Genomic DNA, 22,466 nt, shown 5'->3' on the forward strand with positions numbered 1-22,466 from the left:
TTCTCATATTTACTTAGAATGTAGGAGAATGCATCGTAGATTTCAAAATTGTTCGGAGGGCATGTTGAAAATTGATTGGGGGTTGTTTCACTTAACCCCCCCCCCCCATTACCACCACCCCACCCCCGTATCCTGAAAGTTAGATCCGCCCCAAATACTAATAAATCTTCCGAAATATAAAGGTAAGGGATAAACGCACGGTTTGGTTAAATAATATCCATGCCAAAGTTATAGCCTAATTGAACTCTCTTGATAAGGAAATATTTGTTAGTGTTTGTTCGTAATCAAAGACTTGATGAATTTTGACGAAATGCACTCCAATGGATTAGAATCTTATATTCATGTAGTGGTAGCAAACTATTATCATGTATAAATTTATTTGATATTTTCTTACTTTTTTGGTGCACCTAATTATTATATATGTATATATCCCAGACTACTCTTACATATGTATAAGTTTTCAACATTTTTCAACATTTAAAATTTCGTAGACTTACTCAGTGTTCCGTATAAATAGGCCTATTTGCGTATCAATTTTTTTTTAAAGTTACCTACAACTTAGTCTTTACTCGCGATTGTATCTAAGCGTTTTCGTCAAATGCACATTGTTACCATTTAGGAGGGTATTAATAATACTCGCCTCTCTGTAATTAGATGGAATGAGTGGTTTGATAAAAGTGTTATATATTCCCGTACAAACGAGATGTAGATATTATTCTGTAAGATTTATAGTTCTAATTTGACATCGTATATTAAATCTTAAATAAAACTGATTTTGATAGACATTTCGAAAGCATATACTTTATTGGCAGTACATGTACTTGACATGAAATGGGTGTATATATTTCCTTATAATCAGTTGGTAAATGTAGTCCGTAGATAATACAGGCCAGTTGCTCTTTATTGAGGTCAGTGGATACTGAAACGAGACTCATGGTGTCATAAAGCATGCGCACAGTTCCTGTATAAGGAGAGACGTTACAAATTCAGCGGGGGAAAAGGCAGGCCAACTACCCTTTTCAAAACTTTGTCACATCCAAACGTGAACTTTTGTTGACGGTCATTTGACAGTTGTTTACAATTTTTGCATATTCGATTTTATATCAATTATATCTGTTCTGCTTCTTTACCAATCTTGCATTAGCTCATTGATATATTCAGAGTTGAGTTCATCCGAATAAATAAACACCTTTTGGGTGTAATATGCAAACTGGCCATTTACTTACTTTTGTATGGTTTATTTAAATGTGGCTTAAAACATTGTAGTATGTTTAATCACAAATGTTAGATTATTCATCAGAGCAGACTGGTATTAATTTGTAACGTCATTGTTGTCATTTCTCTACACAAATTCCACAAATGAAGATTTTACCTCACTCTCAATCCAATATGGCCGACTTGTGAATAAGGCCCATAGGGCCTGGTCCAAGAGTGGGTCAGTACGTGCCTCGATTCTTAAGGAAAATGCAAAAGTGGACTTCCGGACAGGTCAAGCAGGAAAGTGATGACGCTAAGGTACTTGAGACAGTCAAGGGCGGATCCAGAACACCATTTTGGGTCCAAAAAGTGGGTCCAAAAATTACGGCGTGGGGTTCGGGGCCCGCTTAAGGGCCCCGAAAAAAAATTTGGATTCTAGATGCTCTGTGGTGCGATCTGAGGCAATTTCTGACCACTTTAACCAATGTTTTTTTGAGGAAAAGATGGTGGTGTACTCATTGCCTGCCTTTATTGCGATGTCACATAAAAAGAAAAAAAAAATGGTTTCGTTTTGGTGGGGCTTTCCCCCCCCCCCCCGCCTGGATCCGCCCTTGGAGACAGTTATTTAAATCATAATAAGTGGCAGAAGGCGCAGGATGAATCTAACAAAGACGCCATTCGGGTTTGAACCCACGGAGTCGTAGCCAGCCAACGTAACCACTGTGCTATTTCAGCAGAAAGTACTTTATGTGCGTTTGCAACTCATGTTCATGTTGATAGATATGACCAGACCATCTTGAAGCAAACAAGGGCCTTTTGTTTGACTTCGTACGTCAGCAATTGAACGAGTTTAACGGAAGCCATGCATGAAAGAAAATTATATTACTTATGCCCCAAGAGATCGTCTTTCAAAAGTATCATTTTTGTTCTCTTTGCAAAGGAAGGCAAGCAATGCATGCGTTCACCATTGAGGAATACGCTTTTTGTTTGAGCGAAAATCGTTCAGCTAAAACAAACAAGCAAAAACAAGCAAAATTTCACCCAGAACTCGTCAATTCAAAACCCTGACTTACTGCTTACAACCTTAGTAGGTTACTGACATACCGACGAATTTTTAGGGTGATAGAAAAAGTGTGGTCACGTGCTATGACCTCAATCACAGGGCTTGCTTTCACCATTGCCTGCCTCAATATTGGCAGTCACGCATCACTGTCTAACAAGTGAATCTTTCGACAAGGTATGGAATAACAAGTGAATCTCGTGACAAGGTATGGAATAACAACCAGTGCACCATTGAGTTTCCAGTTGTTGTTCTGTTATGGCTTGCGATTTCCGTTCATGGAGGGGAAAAGAGAGCCATTTTGATCAGGTTTTTTTTTCAAGTTAATATTTGCGAATGTCTCACAAGCTGGGACATTGCCTACGGTATAGTGACTGGGAATAATTCAGAAGATTCATTAAAAAAGTTATAAGAAAGGGATCAACGTAATAACATGGCGCAGGGTACGGGCATTTTGCAAAGTTTGACCGCATACTTCCTGGTTCATAGAGGTCTTGCCATGGTGCATTTTGCTGTAATGCTTCTGCTTATATTGACTGGTTGTTCCGGAGTATCTGGCAAGTTAACAACAAAACTTTGTTTCATGTATCAACTTTGGAGACAATTTGAAAGAGATGGTCGATAAGGATTTTTAAATTAAAGACCACATTAACATACGTCATGTTAAAGGTGCACATTTTTAAAGTCCTATATGTGGAGTAGTTAGTCGTGTAGCTACGGTATGTTCTTGCATATGATTTACCCGACTATGGACAAAACAAAACACAAAGCCATAAAAAACAATGCGGGGTGTTTATCGAACAGACATAGTTCTAGTATTAAGGGGCCATTCATAATTTTCAATGTTTTAACATTTCGACTACTTTTCCAAATTGTGGGTGGGTGGGTCAAGCTAAATAATTGAAAATCGAAATTCACTTTTCATGGAAAAAAAGAGCCCCCCCCCAAAAAAAAATGATCTTTTGACTTGCCTGAACTACGCGCAAGCGTTCCGATATCGCGATGCGTGTTTCTTTTCCAACTTCGTCCCCTGTATGTTCTGTACATTTTTTTCCGAAAGGACACGCAACCCGCACAGGCTCGCCAGTGGGATGTAATGCATGTACATGTACAGGCACATTGTTTTTTGTGCCTAACAAATCAGTTTTTTATTAATCGGAATTAGGGGTGGGTGGGTGGGTCAAAATAATTTGGAAAAAAAGTCGAAATTTTAAAACATTGAAAATTCTGAATGGCCCCTTACCCTAATCCTTGCCCTCAACCAACCATATCCTTTAAATCGCGATTGCTAACCCTAACTCTGTAATACATGGGTTCATGGAACTTAATCCCCTGGCTCTCATGTTTGGCTCGACTGCTCTGTACAGTCTGACGGAGATATGGAATGGGCGTACGATGTGACGGCACTCCCTGGAAGTTGGGCATACAGCAGGCCATGAGATCTTGATGATGACTACGCGTAACGTACGATGATGATGATGATGATAAGGAACCCTAGCCCTAACCATAACCCTTACCCTAATTCTAACCCTAATCCTATGGGGCGTCGGACCAATGGGACTTGGGACCAATGGGACTTGGGACCAGTGGGACGCGGGACCAATGGGACTTGGGACCAGTGGGACGCGGGACCAATGGGACGTCCGACCAATGGGACGTCGGACCAATTGGACGTTATACCAATGAAACGTATAGAGCTGCGCAATGGGCCGTGGGACCAATGGGACGTCGGGCCAATGGTACTTCGGACTATAGAGACGTCCCCGATCCGGTGGCCCATCCCCCGGTCAAATAGTGGGGGGTACAATCCTCCCCACCCCCAGCCCCTGGCCCTTGCCAATACGGTGTTCTGTCAAAACTCCTCTGGGCAGTTTCAAGAATTTTGTGTGTATTTAAATATTGGATAAATCTATATCTCTTTCAATAAAATCATCAAATGTCTTAATTTAAAAATGAATGCCAAAAATTCACAAAGGCTACAACAAAGTAACTTCCTTTTAGTTGTGCAATTTTTTAATTGCAATTTCCTTTTCCAATTACCTTTAGATGCAAAATAGTCTGTGAAATTTACAAAGGCCTATTGAAAACACTTAGGATCTCAAATTTTAAGTTAAAAAAGTAAAAAAAAAAAAAAAAAGCGTAATTATTGAAAAAGATTTTAAAAAAACCAAATTAACACATCCTATTTTGTGGTCATATTTCCATTACAAGATTAGCCGAAAAAACATCCTGTTTAATCTTTAGTGGGTTCATGTTCCTCGTGAGCCTTTTAATAGGTTTGCAACTCGAGTAAAAACAATCCAATGACACCGAAGTCTTAGGGTCTGTTGCAGTATGGGGATTAACATGCAATTGCAGTGATATATATTACTAAGCGATTGTTCGTTCAGATCATTAATAAATTTTTTATTCGCATGTAGCATTATACGCAAAATCCCGTGGACGCCTTATATTCCCTAAAGCAAGTAGTTACAAGTTTGTGATCTAAATTAACGTTGAAGTAAAATACAAAGAGTAGAAATTTAAAGTTTGCATAATAGGTGCTCTTTCAAACTGTCGATTTTTTCCCGAAAGAAATTCAAAGGAAAATAATGCTTTGTATACAAATAAATGTGCTTGTTTCTTTTTGCAGGCCTGTATACAGTTTTATAAAGTGGTTTAATTGGCGCGCTCCATTTCAGAAATTGCGCACACTATTCAAAACGAATTAAAGGAGCGTCCCGCTCTTAGTTCAAAAGTTGAAATTAATTAATTGATTGCTTGTCATAGGCCGATTTTTTTTTCGTGCGATGTCTCATTGGAAAGCTCATAACTAATGTAATGCTAGAAAATTATCAATTCAATTCAAGGTTCCTAACCAAAAAGCACGTATACATGTACACAAACTTTAACAATTTTGTTTTTACTCGTTCGCTTTTTTTTCCTTCTTTTAAGGATCGTTTTAAAATCAAAGGATCAACTTTGGCTAAATGGTAGGGGCCGATCGTCGGTGGAATTTTTTTTTTATTAAATGCGTGCCTAGAATGACCTAGGTCAATTTACTTTTAATTTGTGTTTAAGTTTTTGCCAAAGTGAAATGTGGTCTGCTTGAGCAAAGCCATTTTGATCTCTTCGTATATACATGTAGTGTCAACTGGGGTAGTAAATACCTTTAGAAGCAAAGTTGAAATCGATTTGACTTGTTGCTCTTTATTGGGGTTGCGTCAGATACATTATAGTAATGATAATGCAACCAAAAAAAATAGGGGGGCACATAAAAGTGTTTTGCGTTGACCTAACCCGGTCCCATAAACGGCTAGCCTCCAAGTGAATGGCCTCGCAACTTCGCAAGGGAAAGTAAGCCATACACGAATCGCGTAATTCATGGCTACGGCTTCGTTTCTTGTCGTGTCTTCCGTATTGTGAGAATCCTAAGCCGTAGACAAAAAAAAATACAAGTTTCCTTGAATACGGCTAAAGTTATGATAAGTCTTGCACCTGTCTCGTTTCCGCATAGTGTGTGACGACAAAGTTTCGTGCACCAGTCTTGAATGACGGTCACGCATCAGTGACCACGATAGCAAGTTGACGTGTTGAGCATTTCGACTGCAATTGCAGTTGTTCCTTTCTAATGTTTTGGAAATTGTAAATGTTTTCTGTTCAAATTGTAGGATGTGAGTTACAGCCAGGTTCCGTTTCACGAAACTATTTCGGAGTTAAGTGACACAAACGCTGTTATTATCTTCTTCCAAACCTCTCGGAAACAAGTTGCGGAAGTTATCAACCCGTGCCTGTGGACATGGGCGCAATGGCGCAGTCGGCGTGTACATCGGGGAATTTGATGCCCGCTAATTTCCGGGTTCGTGGACATCTTGCTACGGAGTATTTTACTCGCTCGCTTCTGATTACCCTGTTCGTGGTATTCAGCGGTAACGTGGTAACAGGCAAGTTTAACAAGGCATTATTTACCAAATGTCTCAGTAGGCCATTGTAAAGGTGTCGGAGATTTTGATTTTTCTCAAGACACTGTGTGACTGTCGTCGTGTCGGTACAACATTGGAAATGTTTCTTACTTCCAGAATCTGGCACAATTGCAGAATACCCCGCCACTCACGTATCCCACCTCGTATCCGTATACGCAGATACGGAGTCACGCTTGGATGCTCAACCAAAACCACACGCGTGTGCCACCCCGTATCCCCGTAGCCGCGTATCCACTTCCCGGCACCTACTTTGGACTTGGACGTTTTTCCCCAAAACCACACGCGTGTGCCACCCTGTATCCCCGTATCCGCGAAGTTATTCTTCCTTCGTATTTTAATAGAAGCACTCACCTCATAAATAGTGAGATTGGACTTGAACAGAATTGGATACCAGGAATCCGATTTTCTCTGACCCAATTTTGTCCGGTAGACTCTGAAAGTTTGTTGTCATAGTATTTTGGCGTCCTATGAAATCTGATTTATTTCATCCTCTATTTTGGGCTTTAATCTCTCACCAGTGACTTTTCAATGTCATTATGTTTTGCACTCTATGATGGCATCTCTTCATAGAGTGCAATTGGCACACTGAGTGCAATTGCAACACTTATCGGAATCAGGACCCTGTTAATGTTATAAGGGCGATGTGTAAAAGTGAAAAAAAAATCCAGTGAAGTACCGCTCGAATGAGGGCGCCCTCTCTCCAGGGCGTGCCGAGGACTGCATTGACCAGAGGCGAGCTTTTTCTATACCGCAAAGTCGGTCCTACATGAATGATTGCCGCGTATGGGGCAATACATGTACATGCATTAATATAATGTATAAAACAACTCAGTGGAAGAAGTCAATGATGCAGTCTAGTGGATACTACGTGAACTGTCATTGCTTTTCTTTTCATTCATTATTTGTTTAATTTCGTTCCCTTAAATAGGTTTTTTAAAGCAATTTAGGGCATTTTTCTTTTGTAGTTTGGAAATGTGGTTTTGGGAATTTTGTTTCTCACAGGAAAACAAGTATTGATGAATGTAATCAATTTATCGCTTCAATAGTGCATAACAATGGTAAAGATCTGCCGATTTTTTGTTTAAACGGAAGGGCACAATTTTCAAAGTGAGGGGCCTAAAATTAGAGATAATCTTGGGAGATAAGAAAGATATAATACAAAAAAAATCACGTATTGTAAGGTTGTGCGTTTACATTTTTTTTATGGATGTGGGCTTATATCAGGAGTGTGGTTTCGTTACGGAATATACTGAGATGAAGGGAAACTATAGTGGCGAAAATGTGTAGGTACACGATGATCGTTTGGCTATTTTTGCCCTTCTGGTAGCTACTTCGGGGCAACCTTATGACCAAAAAAATAACGTGGACAGCCCCACTAAAAATATTGAAGCCATTGACGACTTTGGGTATACTGAATAATGATAACAGTAGTAAACTGTATTTTACGGAGCCCCTAAAAGGACATCCAAAATTATTTTTTTTTATCTCTTGCGCACGACATAATATCTCGTGCGCACGACATATATCTCGTGCGCCGACATAAATCTCGTGCGCACGACATAATTATCTCGTGCGCACGACATAATATCTCGTGCGCACGAGATAATTATCACGTGCGCACTACATATATCTCGTGTGCACGAGATAATTATCTCGTGCGCACGAGATAATTATAAGTATTAACGGAGCTTGCTGCACGTGCAGCGGACGAGTTTGTGTGTAACGAAAGCAGCGTGTCAGGCGCTTTACGCTATACATTGCAAGTCATATCAGTTAAAGGACGGGGATGTTTTTTTAGGGGGGCGCCACCGGTGATTAATTTTGTCAAGTTTTGCCTTTTTCTGAGAGAGAAGTGTTTTATGCAAAAAAGAACCGGTACGTGCTGGCAAAAATCAGGGAATTGGTGGACAATAACAAGAAAATTGCCGACGTGAATTAAAATTGATTTAAAGGGGAAGGAAATGAGGATTTGTTATCGGCATCAGCAGTTTGAATGGATGCGAGTCGGACAGTCTTACTCTCCCTCCCATTTTCAACGAAGTCTCATTATGAAGAATGAGTGGGAAGTAGCGAAGGATGGTCGACTTTGAAGGTCTCTAAGGGTGGGAATAAAGTTAAAGCCCCTGCCCAGAGCAATCAGTTCAATGATTGACAGCTTTTTAGCCTTCAGCAGTTATTTTCTTTGCCTCATTTTTACGTTTTTTTTCAAATTACAGGACTGGTCAGATCTTTCTCCGGCTGCTTTTGGTTGTCTTTTGTTGATTCTCCTCGCCATGCCCAAGCAGACTGCGATGGGTGTGTTTATAGTGGAGCTAGGTCCATTTTTTTGGCCCAATTCGTGTACTTTGTTTTAAAAGCATGGAATTTGGCACGTGGGGTCAAAATGGACTAGAAATCATTTTGAGGGTGCAACCTTGTATTAAAATTACCATAGACACCAATGCTAAATGCCCATACTTCAAAATTCTTATAAAAATACTCGGAACTCTCACACGTATATAGGCTGCACAGAAAAATGATGATGAACATGTCATCTTTCATTTTCTGTTCATTTTTTGGTGGGTTGACCGGTGACTTTTCGAGATATTCTAACCCAAAGAAGACGTCCCCTATTTTCCCCAAAGCGGAAAAGTAGCCATCTTGAAAAACGATCCCTCCACAACATGGCAAAATAGCGCCACTTTCGAGCCCAATTGCATCCAAAATGCTCAGAATTGGTTAAAATGGATTTGGAGACCTTTTCGAACGATTTTTTCACGACTTTTAGATCAGCTTTACCAGTATTTTTTCTTCATTGCATCTGATGAAGTAGTTGTTGCTACGAAAGCTTATGCACAAATTTTTCTTTAGTTAGTCATTAAAGAAATTCTAAACTGCATGTCTGTGAAAAAAAAATCGCCGTTATTGATGCCCAAAACGTCAATACTGGTCACTGGTAAAGCTGACCTAAAAGTCGTGGAAAAAATCGTTCGAAAAGGTCTCCAGAGATACTTATGCACGAGATAATTATGTCGTGCGCACGAGATATATGTCGTGCGCACGAGATATTATGTCGTGCGCACTAGATAAAAAAAATAATTTTGGATGTCCCTTTAGGGGCTCCGTAATATTTTGAATATTGATAAAAGTAATAATTCAACGCAATCGACACAATTTTAATTAAATCGGCTTTTTAATCCTTGCCAATAAGATTAAGAATAAATATACAAATCCTCCACTATTTCTTGTATTTTACATCTGGTTTAATCAGTACTTATCAGTACTTAAAATATTATTAAGTGAAAGGAGTTGGTTTATAAATAAAACCACAGTCATGATATGCACTTAATTTGATTTTGCTTAATTTGATTTGGCTTTAATTGTCAATTTCATTGGATTTTCTTTGATTTTTCTCTGCCAACGTTAACGGTAATTTTGTATCGGCTTTTCTGTTAAACCGTATACATTTTGTTAATCGCTTGATTTATGTTTTGAGTAAATATCTAACCAGTACATGATACAGCGATGATAATGTCGATGTTGATGATAACGATATTGATAGTGATAAATCAAGGGCGATAGCCAACTACAATAAGTATTAAAAGGCTTTTTAAATAATTTTAACTAAATTATGAGTTTTAACTACATAACAAGAACTACATATTAATCATGTAAATAACAAGAGATTGAAGTTTTAAAATGAAACTCAGAAACGTGAAAACACTTTAATATTAAACTGTGAACATTTTAACAGTGATGGAATTGTTCATTTGATGATAAAAGCAGAGAATTTGGCACCCAGTCAGCGTATGTCTTGAGAAAGATATTTGGTTATAGGGCCATTGCAGATTTGTACTGAAAAAATATATAGGTATAATAGCAAACAATGGCAGCCATTTTGTAAATTTAGAAATTACTTTTCTACCTTTAGTTTTTCAAATGCCAAATTCCATGCTTTTATGAACAATCTAATCATAATGTGCACCAATCTGCCAGACTTCAAAGTTCTTCCAAAGCAACATGGGAAACAATTCAGTTATCCCATCACTCCACTTGGATCAAAATTATGCAATTTGAACCATCCAAATCCAAGTGTACAAAAGAACACCATATTGATAAAAAGAAAAGAAAAGGGCAAACATAATAAAACTAACAATTTCAAATGTCCCGAGCTGCGAATTTGTCGACCATTTCCCACAAGGTTGAGAAAAATGAATTCTCCGTGGCAAACTATTGGTAGCTTACTGCATTGTGAATCGCCCGAATTAGCACCAAGGGGACATTTTCAGAATTTTCATGGCTATTTTCCGCGCGCACTCAAGTTACAATCCAAAGATAATTTAATAATGTCAGTACACAACCGAATGAATCCGGCGTAATCGACCATCTAAATACAATAGGTCGGACGTATCCCATCGTCGGACACAATGGGTCGGACATAATCGGCCGTCGGACACAATGGGTTGGACATAATCGGCTGTCGTACACAATGGGTCGGGCATAATCGGCCGTCGGACAATGGGTCGGACATATTCGGTTGGACATAATCGGCCGTCGGACACAATGGGTCGGACATAATCGGCCGTCGGACACAATTGGTCGGACATAATCGCCGTCGGCCATAATGGGTCGGCCATAATCGGCCGTCGGACACAATGGGTCGGACATAATCGCTGTTGGACACAATGGGTCGGACATAATCGGACGTCGGACACAATGAGTCGGACATAATCGGCCGTAGGACACAATGGGTCGGACATATCCGGCCGTTGGACATAATGAGTCGGACATAATCGGCCATTGCTCGTCAAAATCTGTTGTTTGAGGTAATCGACCAAACGGACATAATGGTCGTGAACATACGTTCTTTTTTGCACAACATCGAGCCCGTCGACTATAATACACAAAGAAAACAGGCTATGAAGAAATAGGGGGTGATGTCCATGCCATTCTTTTCCGTTCTTTTACCTGTACAGTGTCAGGTGCATGTACAACTGGCAAATTTGGACTGGATTGTTCTAGTGATTGCCACTGTTCTAACAACGCTGCCTGCGAGAGAGACAGTGGTTACTGCAATGGATCGAATGGAGTCTGTGCTGATGGATTCAAGTCAGATAGGAACACCAACAACTGTCAGACAGGTACAATTGATCTTATAACACCTCACCCACATATTCTGTGTCTTGATTGGCCGAGAGCGAGTCACATGTGACTTTCTAATTTTGCTATCTTTCTGTGCACGGCCAAAAAGTATTATATAACCGACATACAGATCCTTGTCATTTGATTGGTGGAACTCACATCACGTGATATTCGTTATTGCTCCCATTCATGCCGAGCCTCAAAAAGTACTATCCGCCCATGGGGAATGGGAAATATTATAACACCTCACCCACAGATTCTGTGTCTTGATTGGCCGAGAGCGAGTCACATGTTACTTTCTAATTTTGCTATCTTTCTGTGCACGGCCAAAAGTACTATGCGCATAGCAACCAAAGTACTATACCATTAGCAACCAAAGTACTATTTCCACGGCGCGGTATTTGTGTGCAAATGCATGCTGGTGTGCGCGTTGCGCGTTGTGCGTAGCGCGTATTATTCCAAAGAGAGCGCGCTGCAGACTTGGGTTCAAACATTTCGTGAAGGGTTAGTTTTTAAGAGAGAAATACATTTTCCACCAATTTTGTATTGAAATTGAAGTTTATTTCAACTGTGTTCAGATTTAAATAATGTAAAATACTAAAATCAAGCCGAATCTGTGGGAGAAGTGTTATAAAACAAATATTGAATGCTTTATCTCGTGGTGAAGTAAAACTAGCCTCCCTCGGTGATCCATGGACCATTCTATTTTCCCTCGGCTTCGCCTCGGGAAAATAGAATGGTCCATGGATCACCTCGGGAGGCTAGTTTTACTACACCACTCGAAGCATTCAATATTTGTATACTATTCAACAGTTAGGATCACGATGCGCCATTTGTGTGCAAATGCATGCTGCTGGTGTGCGCGTTGCGCGTAGCGCGTATAGACCGCTTGCAGACGCGATCGATAATTAACGCGCGAAGGTGCAAACGCCATGTTGTGGGACAAAATGTGCATGGATAGATATACGCTTGTCCCAAAACATGGCGTCGCGCGACTTCGCGCGTCGATTATCGAACGCGCCTGCAAGCGGTCTATTGTTCCAAAGAGCCAGCGCTACAGCGTTGGGTTCAAACATTTTCGTGAAGGGGTGGTTTGGAAGAGAGAAATGCATTTTCCTCTAGTTTTGTATTGGAAAAAAAAGTTCAAATATATCAAATGACAAGGATCTATATGTCAGTTATATAAAACAAATATTGAGTGGCTTTAAATTGTGAAATGGGAGGAATATTATCGCTCGGTAAATTCTGGACTTTTCCAGTTCACTCGGCTTCGCCTCGTGAAATGGAAAAGTCCAGATTTTACCTTGCGATAATATTCCTCCCATTCCACGCTGAGCCACTCAATATTTGTATACTATGCGCATAGCAACCAAAGTACTATACCATTAGCAACCAAAGTACTATTTCCACGGCGCGGTATTTGTGTGCAAATGCATGCTTGTGTGCGCGTTGCGCGTTGTGCGTAGCGCGTGCGTAGACTTGGGTTCAAACATTTCGTGAAGGGGTAGTTTTTAAGAGAGAAATACATTTTCCACCAATTTTGTATTGAAATTGAGGTTTATTTCAGCTATGTTCAGATTTAAATAATCTAAAATATTAAAATCAAGCAGAATATGTGGGTGAAGTGTTATTAAACAAATATTGAATGCTTTATCTCGTGGTAAAGTAAAACTAGCCTCCCTCTGTGATCCATGGATCATTCTATTTTCCCTTGTCTTCGCCTCGGGAAAATAGAATGTCCATGGATCAACTCGGGAGGTTAGTTTTACTACACCACTCGAAGCATTCAATATTTGTATACTAGAACTTGTAAGAAAAGAATCATTTCCATGGGCGTCGCGAGGGGTGGGCGCAAGTGGGGCGTTTGCCCTCCAAACCCCTGGAAAGCAACAACAAAAACAAAAATATGAGGGGCAAAGTCATATTGCTGTTAATTTAATGGGCATTTGACAACATGGTGGGTGGGCACATGTCCCCCGCCCACCCTCGAAAAAATTGATAAATTGAGACTATGCTTGAGAGCGTATAAGGATTTTCGGAAATAATGTGCTTTGCCCCCTTCTAGACAAACATTCCTGGCGACGCCCATGGTTATGTTCAGTAGGTGTCCAACAGCTGATATAGTTATGCACTGTATTCATGATCCATTCAACTAAACTTTGCACTGCCGAGCAATGTTATAAATATTTTAAATTATGTAGACAAGGATAATCATATCTTTAACAATGGCCGTTGATGCATGATTTCATATTAGTCACCAACATGCATGTGTAGCACCACAAATTATTATGTAAAATCTGTTTTCTTAATTTTATTGGTACATCAGGGTAAACTCAAAATTCTGCCACAGAAACAAAGATTTTAGTTACTTCAATATATGCAGTGTATTAACCTTTATAATTTGGACAATGACTGGCTCAGTAATGATCATGCCAAGTCAGTAAAATCGTACAGTTTCAATTTGTGAGCCACACCTTGCCACCCGAAAGTGAATATGTTGCATATGTCACAGACAACCTTCTTGATAATACTGGGCATTTTAATACACAATAAGGCACGTCAAGCTAAGAGAATTTCAAATACCATTCATACTTAAGAAATCGTTTCAACCCTGAATATATAATTTAAAAAAATATGCTCCTGTTTTGATGTACGCGGGGCCTATGTGGGCTCAGTACACAAGTACCCCTCAACAGTCGAACCGGGAGTGTTGGGGGAGGCCACTGGGAGTGACATTCGAACAAATTGTCGATTGCGCCTGACACAAAGATGTTCCCAGTTTGTGAACATTCAACCCCAAAAAATCAGTCGTGCGTTTGCCCAAACCAGCTCCTGTGGTGTCCCTCCCACTAGGGCTTTTGAAAGGGGTCACAAAGTGTCATCTGCTGTGCACGGAGTCCATAAAGTACTGTGGGCCCTCACTATTTTAAGCTCTGGCAACAGAGCTTCTACAAGTCATTTGGGTGTCGGTCGGTCGGTCCCCCAAAAAAATTGACCAAAAACGAACCCCCGTAACGCACCTATAAAACTGTAAGAACTAAATTGTAACTGTTATAAAAAGCAAACAAAATACATTAAAAACTGGACCAACATAGGTTGTAACTATTTGTGACATTGTCTATGAATTTTAGAGGTAAGATAATGTGTGGTAATGGTCACGTGGTATGCGCGAGCCATAACTTTAAGAGGCTAGGGGGCTTTTTTGTTAGTTCCCTAACATACCTTGGAAAGCACCTGTGCATTATGAATCACCTTAGCTCTGTCCTCGGGCCCTGTGTACTTTCATGTGCCACTTTTTGGGAGGCATGGGAGAATTGACTAAAAGTATGGTGTTCCATAAGTGCCGTCGGCGCTGCATTCTTCGGCATCACAATTTTCAGCTCTGACAGGGATCAGTTTGATCGTTTTCCTGCAAGACTTTCATGCAAAACTTCTTGCAACATGGCAAGAGCTTATTGTGCACTCACACTTGTTTCATTTACATGGGGCTATAGATATCTCGATTTTGTGGGAGTATTTCACTGAATTAATGCGCAACTTTGGACTTAGCGGATTCAGGAAGCTCCCTAACAAACGCGTCATGTTCTTGGACTTATGTTCAACTCACAGCTGAATGTGCAAAATTACTGTTCATTTTGTCTTATTGAATTCGTTTAGCAGTATTCAGTCACCAGACCATAACAAGTGTTTGTTTTAGTAACTATACTGACCAGGCAATATGCGCTTTCGGGCTTTGCAAAATTTCGCGCTTTGCAAAATTGACAATTTGCAGGAAATCAATCTGATACATTTTAGCAACATGTGGCGTCAAGCCCCGTATTAAAACGAACTAGTTGGAGTATACAATCCACAATTCACCAGGGTACCATATACTTATGTTTTGGATGTAGATTTAAAGCAATTAGGATTAGGCCAAAAAAAAAATAATACTCGGTCTCTCGTCAGCGCGCCCGTCGATTTTAATCATGCACGTCAACCTTTTTTTTCTTCAAATTAACACGGAAGCTACAACAGCGCCCTCTATTGCCTCTATTGCCTCCTCAAATGTTTGTACCAAGGAGCACCAAGGAATGGGGAAATTGCACCAAGGCAAATGATAAAGGGCACCAAGGCAAATTATGGAGGACACCAATGTATAATGAGGACACAAAAAAGCAAAATAGTACCCACCTTGTCTGTACAATTCAAGCTTGAAAAAAAAAAGCCACCAAAAAAAAAAACGCGTCGCCGCATCAATTCCGGAACTTCGGTCTGACCAGAGACCGACTATTTTTTTTTTTGGGGGGGGGGGCCTTAAGCTGATTCAGAATAATTATAAAGTGGTTTTTTTTTCTATAAAAAGGTATCATTGAATTTCAAATGTTGACGATGCCAAATCAAGGCCAAGATGCGACATTCAGTTGTGCAGCTACGTCAGGAGACGTTCTTTCGGCAGACTCAATTTTCGTGGTAGCCGGAAGCTCATCGTTCCCACGAACAGGGACTGCGACTGAAGGCATGGTGCTCAACAACACGTTCACAGCATCTGGACTGATTAACAACCAGATGGTCACCTGCCGTCTAACTCATAACGGTCAAAGTGTACCGTCAACTCTGATTGTGTTCCTTTTTGGTAATGCGTAAGCTTAAGGATCATTTTTTGTTTGTAAATTGTGCCGTCCTAAATTTGCTAATAGAAACGTGCTAAGTGCATCAATTGTTGTAGTATAAGACCAATTGCACAGAAAAATCACTTGCACATGCTTTGATTTTCACACTGTGTAGCCTATCAAAGAATGTCATTAAATTTATGATTTTATTTATTGAGCCGATGCATCTAACATACAGTATTAGGTTGGTTAAGAAAAGGGTTGTTACTGGCGCCAAAAGAGCAGAATGATGCATGAATTAATTGTATCGAAACACCTCAGGGCCCAGAAACATTCTCCACTTTGAACATACCTACCATATCAGAACATTTGTTTTTCTTTTTTCTGATGGGTTATGATTACTGACTTTGTCACAGATAGCCTCTTATAAGCCATATATTGTATATTAGTGCCAACAAAGTGTAGCCCGATTTGTAGAGTGATGTTTGGGAGGTCGCAGGTTCACATCCGACTCGGTTCAAAATCCCTCAACTTAATTTACATAGAGTGATCGGAGTATACTTATACATGTACGTGTAGAAAAAAAATTGTCATTTAAGTTACTTGTCTTTGTGGTTGTGTTACAGTTCTCCCATATCTAAGCCAGCCTCCTGCAGTCGTTGCTGGGCCAGAATCAGTGACTGTCAACTGGCAGGCATGGGACCCACACAACCAGGACTCTGGGGATGGACCAATCATCAGATACATCGTTTACTACAAGTATGCATCTATTGCATGGTCTGTAGGTGGTGAGATATCAGTCACAGACCAGTCCAAGGCTGCATATAGCCTTGTAGTCCAACCGCTGGAACCAAGCACTCAATACCAGTTCAGCGTGGCTACTGTAAGAGATGGACCAGGAGACCAAGGATCTTTAAGTCCCGCATCACAGTTGATTTATCCTCTAACAATGCCTCCTCCAGCTACTGCTACTGAAGGTGCTACCGTGGCAGAATCAACAACAGTTCCAGCACCATCCATCCCCACCTTACCTGCAAGCACTGCTCCGGTAGTTGTTACAGGAATTTCAAGTGAGCAGTAGGGTTTACATTTTATTTTAAGCCAGTGCATAATGCTTCATTTCATTGGAAATAATGAGCTAAAAGTTTTGTATTTAAACTGTAAATGCGCACATCAATACACAACGATTTTGACTTCGATATAGTTTTTCACGCAAAAAGCTGGTAGAGATATATTTAAACCTGAAGTTTAAATATAATTTTCACGCATAATATGCGCAGGCGCAGTTTAATTACTGAACTGACTGATTAATTTCTAAAGAAAGTTTTTCATAATTTTGATATTTTTGTCGTGACGAAAATGTGTCAAATGGAGCATTACAAGCGAGCGATTTGATGCAACGTTACTATTCTCTGTTGTACATTGCTAGGGATTGTATTTTGCGATTTTTTTACATCGCCAATGTGCAATGAGAATGCAAAGAGTCACGTTCTTCTTAAGACTTACGGTCAACTGAGGGATACTTTTAAATGGAAATGCAAGATTTTCTTTTCTATTCTTTTCATCAGGCGCGGTTCTAGGGGGAACTAAATTGTGGGGCTTTAGCACCGCCTCCCCCCGAAACTTTTGTTTAGCCCCCCCCCCCCAAGGGAAGTGGTAGTAGCAAATGTTAGAGGGTAACGTCACATGCGCACGGCCTAACCCCCCCCCCCCCCCCCAAAAAGGATAGTCGTGAAAAGGGGGCATTTGGACACTATAAAGTAATATATATTGTGCACCTATTTTCACCTATTTTCTCAAATCTCAAGAGCAGACTCGAGATAAGGCTCCTGTCCACTCTTGTCGTCAACAAATGGAACTTTGACATTAATGTTGTGTTCCTTTTTTCTATCAGCGGCAGCTACTCCACAACCCACCCCAGCAATTCTGATCGCTATCATTGTCGTCGTCGTTATCGTCATGATTGCCGTTGCTGCGGTCCTATACATTTACTTTCAGCGTCGTCGAAGAAGTAGAAGACAACAAGCAAAGACGCCACCAGCAGGAGGACAGGAAATGGTGAGTGTTATTAATTAGATGTGTCAAAACTTTGACTGAGACATGACTTGCACTATGTCTCCCCTTGTCACTGAACAGCATCTTCCCATTAACACTACAAACTATACCATCTTTTTAGTTTTAGAGTATCGAGGTTCCAATTTTTTGTATATGATGCCTGGTTTTTGCTAATTGGGTGTCGATATAATGTGTGTTTTTGCTGTTCGTAGACCGCGTATGAAAATCAAATATCTCCAGACAATGACACCGGGGTATCAGACTATGAGAGGGTTGGTCAGGATCGCCCAACATCGTATGAAGTAGTGGGTGTTAATATTTCACCACCAACCTTGGAGGATGTAGGCCTACCATCTTGGGCACAGGGATGGAGTGTTCCATTTAAGAATATGATCACCGGCGATAACATCTTAGGCAAGGGAAACTTTGGAGAAGTTCGCGACGGAGCAGTGAAGGTTGGAGGAGAAATTTCCAAGGCGGCTATAAAGACACTAAAGGGTACGTCGAATATGCACCATCTGCATGCAATAACTGTAAACGTTTGAACTTCGAACCTTATCTGATATGATCAGTAATAGAGTCAATGAGATATACTCAATAAATTAAATAATATCCGTTTTTCATTCAAATTCCGAGTTCATGAATAGCAACAAAGACTAACAATGTTTCGTTTTACTTCATTCAATAATTCATCACAGCAAACGCGTCCGAAAATGACCGGCAGAACTTCATGAAGGAATTTCAAACTCTGACCAAAGTTGGACGGCATTCGAACGTGGTCAGTATTCTTGGTGCTTGTCAACACGAAGGTGAGTGAAATACATGCAGTGAAATAGCTGGTTTTCATTTACTGATTGTTGCGTCGATTTGTGATCATGTGGTTGCGAAGAATGGTTTGACCATTTGTAATAATCGTTTCAGCAAAATGCATTTCGAAGGCAAACCGGTGGAGTCATTGACAGACGTTTACCTTTTTAATAGCATATTTTTCATACTTCATCTTTGTGTTACTAGAGATCATACATCTGGCAATATTTAAAAAAAAAAAACACCAATAATTTAACTCCAAGTGAATGAACTAAGTGAATTGGAGCATTTTCTGAAGAAAAAAACAGTCTCCTGAAACCGCCACATATTATGCAGACTATTTCATGTACATTTCCTTTTACCAGACATTCTGTACGTGGCTTTGGAGTTCATGCCCAATGGTGATCTGCGCACCTACCTGAGAAATGCCCGATCCCTGGGGGACGATGATCAGTCAACTCTGTCTTCTGAGAAGCTGATTCAGTTTGCTTTGGATGTTGCTAAAGCAATGCATCACCTGTCTGAAGTGGGGGTAGGTATACGTCCTTGTTTGTGGAGGCTAAGTTAAAACATTAAACTGTTAACAAAACCAAGGATAATTTATAAATGCTCGGCTACAGATCGATTTATGCCGATAATTTAAGCTGGTTGTTTTTATCTTAATTCAGTAACAGTGTATGCACAAGAGGTTTGCTCATGCTTATAAACCCTGTTGAAAAAAATCACACACCTAAAAACACGACTGCAGTGCAAAGAACGGATGACAAAGGGTGTGCTTGAACACAGATCAAACTTACGAGGTCGCCGACATCAAATTTAGTATACTTCAAAAGTTATAAAGAAAGAAGATTATTCCTAAAACACGTGAACCTTTTGCAGGTGATTCATCGTGATTTGGCGGCAAGAAACATCCTCCTTGACAGTCAACTGGTTGCCAAGGTTTCTGGTTTTGGGTTGTCGCGTGTAGAAGATATCTACGTTCAGATGTCAAGGGTAAGTAGCATCTGCTATTGCATAATTATATAAAGACAAAATGAATCATAAACCTGCCATACTGAACCCCACTTCATGAAGTATTTTAACATCCTTTTTGATATCTCCTTTGTAGACTCGCGTTCCTACTCGCTGGCTGTCTCTGGAGTCGTTGACTTCCAAGACTTACACATCAAAGAGTGACGTGTAAGTATACAAAACATAACTTATCAAATGTAAAGAATGTACAGAAATGAAAACACGTCACACATCATTGAGAGGGTGTCATTGGTCATTTTCTTCATTTCTTTTTATAGATGGTCCTTTGGAATCCTCCTGTGGGAAATTGCCACCCTGGGTAATGTATTTAGATCTTTCGATGATTATTTTTCATGTGCTCATTTTTTTTGTACAATTTGTTCGGATAATGTGTTCGAAAAGAACATGCTGACTGGAGTACTTTTTGTTGTCGCTGAAGTTGTCGTATTTCCATTTAAATTTCAAGCACGTGCAAAGTGCTCCCATTCTTAATTATGCAGTATACCTATGTATTATATCCTTTCACTAAGAGTAATGTATTTGTATAATTTTGTTGTAAGGCGCAACTCCTTACGAAGACATCAACATTAAGGACCTGTTGTCGAGGTTGCAGAGTGGATATCGGATGCCCAAACCAATCAACTGTGATAATGAGATGTAAGATGTGAACATTAAGAGGCTTAAGTCTAAAAAAAATTTGTCCGTCGATATGCCTACTTATCTTTTCATCTCAGATTTACGATTCACAATTTCCGAACTGCTGTTGAGCTTATGTCTTCTTGTTAAGTTTATACTATCGATATGTGGTTTGTACCTTTTCAATATTCACGGCGCTCCCACATGTGCATGTATTATTTTCCTACAATTTAAAATATTAAACGCAAAGATGCAGTAATACACTGTTCTATGTAAATGACAACCAAAAATGATGTTTTGCAGCTACACCCTGATGTTGATGTGCTGGCAGGAAGACCCGGCCAACCGACCTGATTTCAAGAAACTAGTGACTCGCCTGACAAGTATGGTTGACAACCCAAATGAGCATGTAAGTGTTGAATTGATAGCAGTAAATTGATCGGCCCTACGATTTATCATGTACTTGTAAGTGTATTTAAATAAGATAACAAACTGCGAGACTTTCTTTTAAGACAGTGCTGCAAAATTTTGTTCGGTGCAATCTGTCCAGGAGTAAAGGTGACACCTGATTCAAACGCATACCATTGTGAAATTATTCTCTCCTTGTAGACGTACATGCGACTGCTGCCAAAAGCTGACAACTACATGTACTTGATGATTCGCCCAGAGCTGGATGACAACTGAATGGAGAGACATATAGCATCGTAGCTGCTTGGACAAAACTCAGACACAAGCGGAGGGGGCATGCTTTTCATATGATATTTTTTTACTCTAGAATTTATGCCAGCTTTTATGTAAGACTGACTTAACTGTATATGTTATTGCATTTTAAATAATGCCAGGGTTTTAAGTAAGAATTGTTTCACGACAAGAGAATAATTGGGACCGTTTCAATTTGGTATAGGATTGTGGTTTGACCAAAAGGTGACAGAATTATATGTTGAAATATCCATTCGTATATACGCAAATATTTGATAAGCCCGGTTTTACAGTATACTTTATCGCATTTCAAATTACTTTTTGACAAGAAACTAATATGGAGTTTGAATTTTGTATTATGGTGTCTGTGCTTAAATGTTGTAAAAGAATATCAGCTTGTATACGCAGATGTCATTTTATTGTCATACTTTTATCGGTTGTAAAACTTTATGAGGTACAATACTTATGGAAACGGGGAGATTTATACACAATTGTTGACAGGTAGCGGCTGATTGCGGCAGAGGTATTTACTAATGCTTGTTTAGATTATAATGATGTGTAATATTTTTGTAACACTGGTAATTTGTTAATAAGCCTGCATTAGATTTTAATAAGCCTGGATGTGGAGAGCTTTATATATTTTTGACAGGTAGTGGTAGAGGTATATACGTCTGCTTTAGGCAGTTACTCATGTATTTATATTATGTAATGCAATATTTTTGTATCACTGTAATTTGTTGATAAGCCTGCTTTAAATTTGTTAATAAGCCTGCTTTAAAAGCATAATTTGTTGCATTTTAAATTGCTTCTTGACAAGAAGATAATTTGGAGTTTGAATTTTGTATATTCATTTTGTTCTTAAATGTTGTGGAAGCATATCAGCTCAAATACGCAGAGGTTATTTTATAGTGATGCTTGTATCGGTTGTAAACATGTATGAGGTACAATTAATTATGGAAACGGAGAGTTTGATACAATTGTTGACAGGTAGCGGCAGAGTTATTTACATCTGCTTCAGACAGTCACTCGACTTTGTTAATATTATGTTGTGTACATGTACTATTTTTGTATCACTGGTAATTTGTTTAAAGTTTCAAAAATGCTTGAGTGATGGATTTGTGGCAGCGGTTATTATAATAATTTGCATCGCTTTGTTCAATAGCGCTTTATTCATAATAACACTTTTACGGTATTAGGTTTTCTTCCAAGGTCTTTAAATGTCTAGGTTTATTATGGTTATGAAACTTTTAGGGTTTCCAGTGATTGGGTTTTTGTGTGACGGTTATGGCATTAATGGTTTTAGGGCAGTTTGGGGGTTGGGATTTTTAT

At 39.6% G+C, this 22,466-nt stretch overlaps 1 protein-coding gene across 1 annotated transcript; it reads left to right on the plus strand.

Moving 5' to 3' along the window:
- The first annotated feature begins 6,044 nt into the window (after window positions 1-6,044).
- Window positions 6,045-21,125, plus strand: LOC119736614 (tyrosine-protein kinase receptor Tie-1-like). The gene is made up of 13 exons (XM_038210629.1): window positions 6,045-6,180; window positions 11,175-11,339; window positions 16,556-16,999; window positions 17,824-17,987; window positions 18,197-18,482; window positions 18,683-18,793; window positions 19,157-19,323; window positions 19,671-19,784; window positions 19,900-19,970; window positions 20,081-20,121; window positions 20,363-20,459; window positions 20,742-20,847; window positions 21,048-21,125. Exons 1-13 carry the CDS (start codon window positions 6,045-6,047, stop codon window positions 21,120-21,122), a joined length of 1,977 nt encoding a protein of 658 aa, XP_038066557.1. The 3' UTR covers window positions 21,123-21,125.
- The last annotated feature ends 1,341 nt before the right edge of the window (window positions 21,126-22,466 follow it).

This window comes from Patiria miniata, unplaced genomic scaffold (assembly GCF_015706575.1).
Source record: "Patiria miniata isolate m_02_andy unplaced genomic scaffold, ASM1570657v1 HiC_scaffold_3, whole genome shotgun sequence".
Lineage (NCBI taxonomy): Eukaryota > Metazoa > Echinodermata > Asteroidea > Valvatida > Asterinidae > Patiria > Patiria miniata.

Coding starts and splice junctions, on each gene's coding strand:
- LOC119736614 (XM_038210629.1), top strand. CDS start 6,045: ATGGCGCAGTCGGCGTGTACATCGGGGAATTTGATGCCCGCTAATTTC. Junction 17,000..17,823: donor AGTTGTTACAGGAATTTCAA/GTGAGCAGTAGG, acceptor TTTTTCTATCAG/CGGCAGCTACTCCACAACCC. Junction 19,971..20,080: donor TACACATCAAAGAGTGACGT/GTAAGTATACAA, acceptor TTCTTTTTATAG/ATGGTCCTTTGGAATCCTCC.